Source organism: Opisthorchis viverrini, assembly GCF_000715545.1.
Source record: "Opisthorchis viverrini unplaced genomic scaffold opera_v5_118, whole genome shotgun sequence".
Lineage (NCBI taxonomy): Eukaryota > Metazoa > Platyhelminthes > Trematoda > Opisthorchiida > Opisthorchiidae > Opisthorchis > Opisthorchis viverrini.
The window spans coordinates 1,019,844-1,020,580 of record NW_008751774.1 but is presented as its reverse complement, the minus strand read 5'-3'; the positions used below and the strand labels follow the sequence as shown (position 1 = coordinate 1,020,580).

General features: G+C 46.4%; 1 protein-coding gene across 1 annotated transcript in view; it reads right to left on the bottom strand.

The window, feature by feature from the left end:
- Positions 1-324: 324 nt before the first annotated feature.
- T265_13915 (hypothetical protein) overlaps positions 325-737 on the bottom strand; it is a gene marked incomplete at both ends in the record, with an annotated part of 9,606 nt that continues 9,193 nt past the window's right edge. Inside the window, one exon of the mRNA XM_009171115.1 lies at positions 325-700. Within this exon, the coding sequence (XP_009169379.1) occupies positions 326-700 (375 nt within the window). The remainder of the gene's footprint in view (positions 701-737) is intronic.

The window sequence follows — 737 nt, the reverse complement described above, 5'->3', positions numbered from 1 at the left end:
TTGAAGAGCATGGTCACAAACATAAAAAGTGAGTGCAAGCGATGAATGCGAAAGAGTAACAGGAGAATATGGGAGAAAAGAGAGAAACGTCTCATTCGAAATCATGCCAAGGACAGTGCCAGTCTGATGAGGTGAATCCCAAAGTATGTAAAGATTTTGGTATGGGAACACGCGTCTAAAGACCAACAACCAAAGAAAGGACAAACAATGGTGAATTCTCTTCAAGGCGCAGTGTTTGCTAGCACAGTCAAGACTCGCACATCAGGCACAAAGTGACTGTCATACTGGGTCTGGTGTGAGATTAAATGGCAAAAATGTGCCTTCAACGCCATGTGCCACGCATAAAAGTGTCATAAGTACGCAGGGAGCCCACAATGGCAAGCAAACACAAGTCACTGACTGCGACCTTAGGAAATCCCAGTCCAATAACAGCCTTAGCGGATTGAGGAAAGCAGATCCTTCGATAAGAGATGATCATCGGTTGGTGAACCAAAAAGTCGATATCACAACCGATGGCATGTAGGGCTGAGATTATGGCGAGGGAATGTTCATCAGCACCATACTTCTGCTTCTTCCCATTCCACACTATCACTCCACGCCCATCCGAGACTATGCTGACGTCTATTATGGTTGCACGGTGTTCTCGAACAGCGATTAGGTCGGGTTTGATGAACGACGTAGAAGTAGGGGTTCTCAACTCCTCGAAGACGATGTACCCCAGTCGACGGAGACGTTTT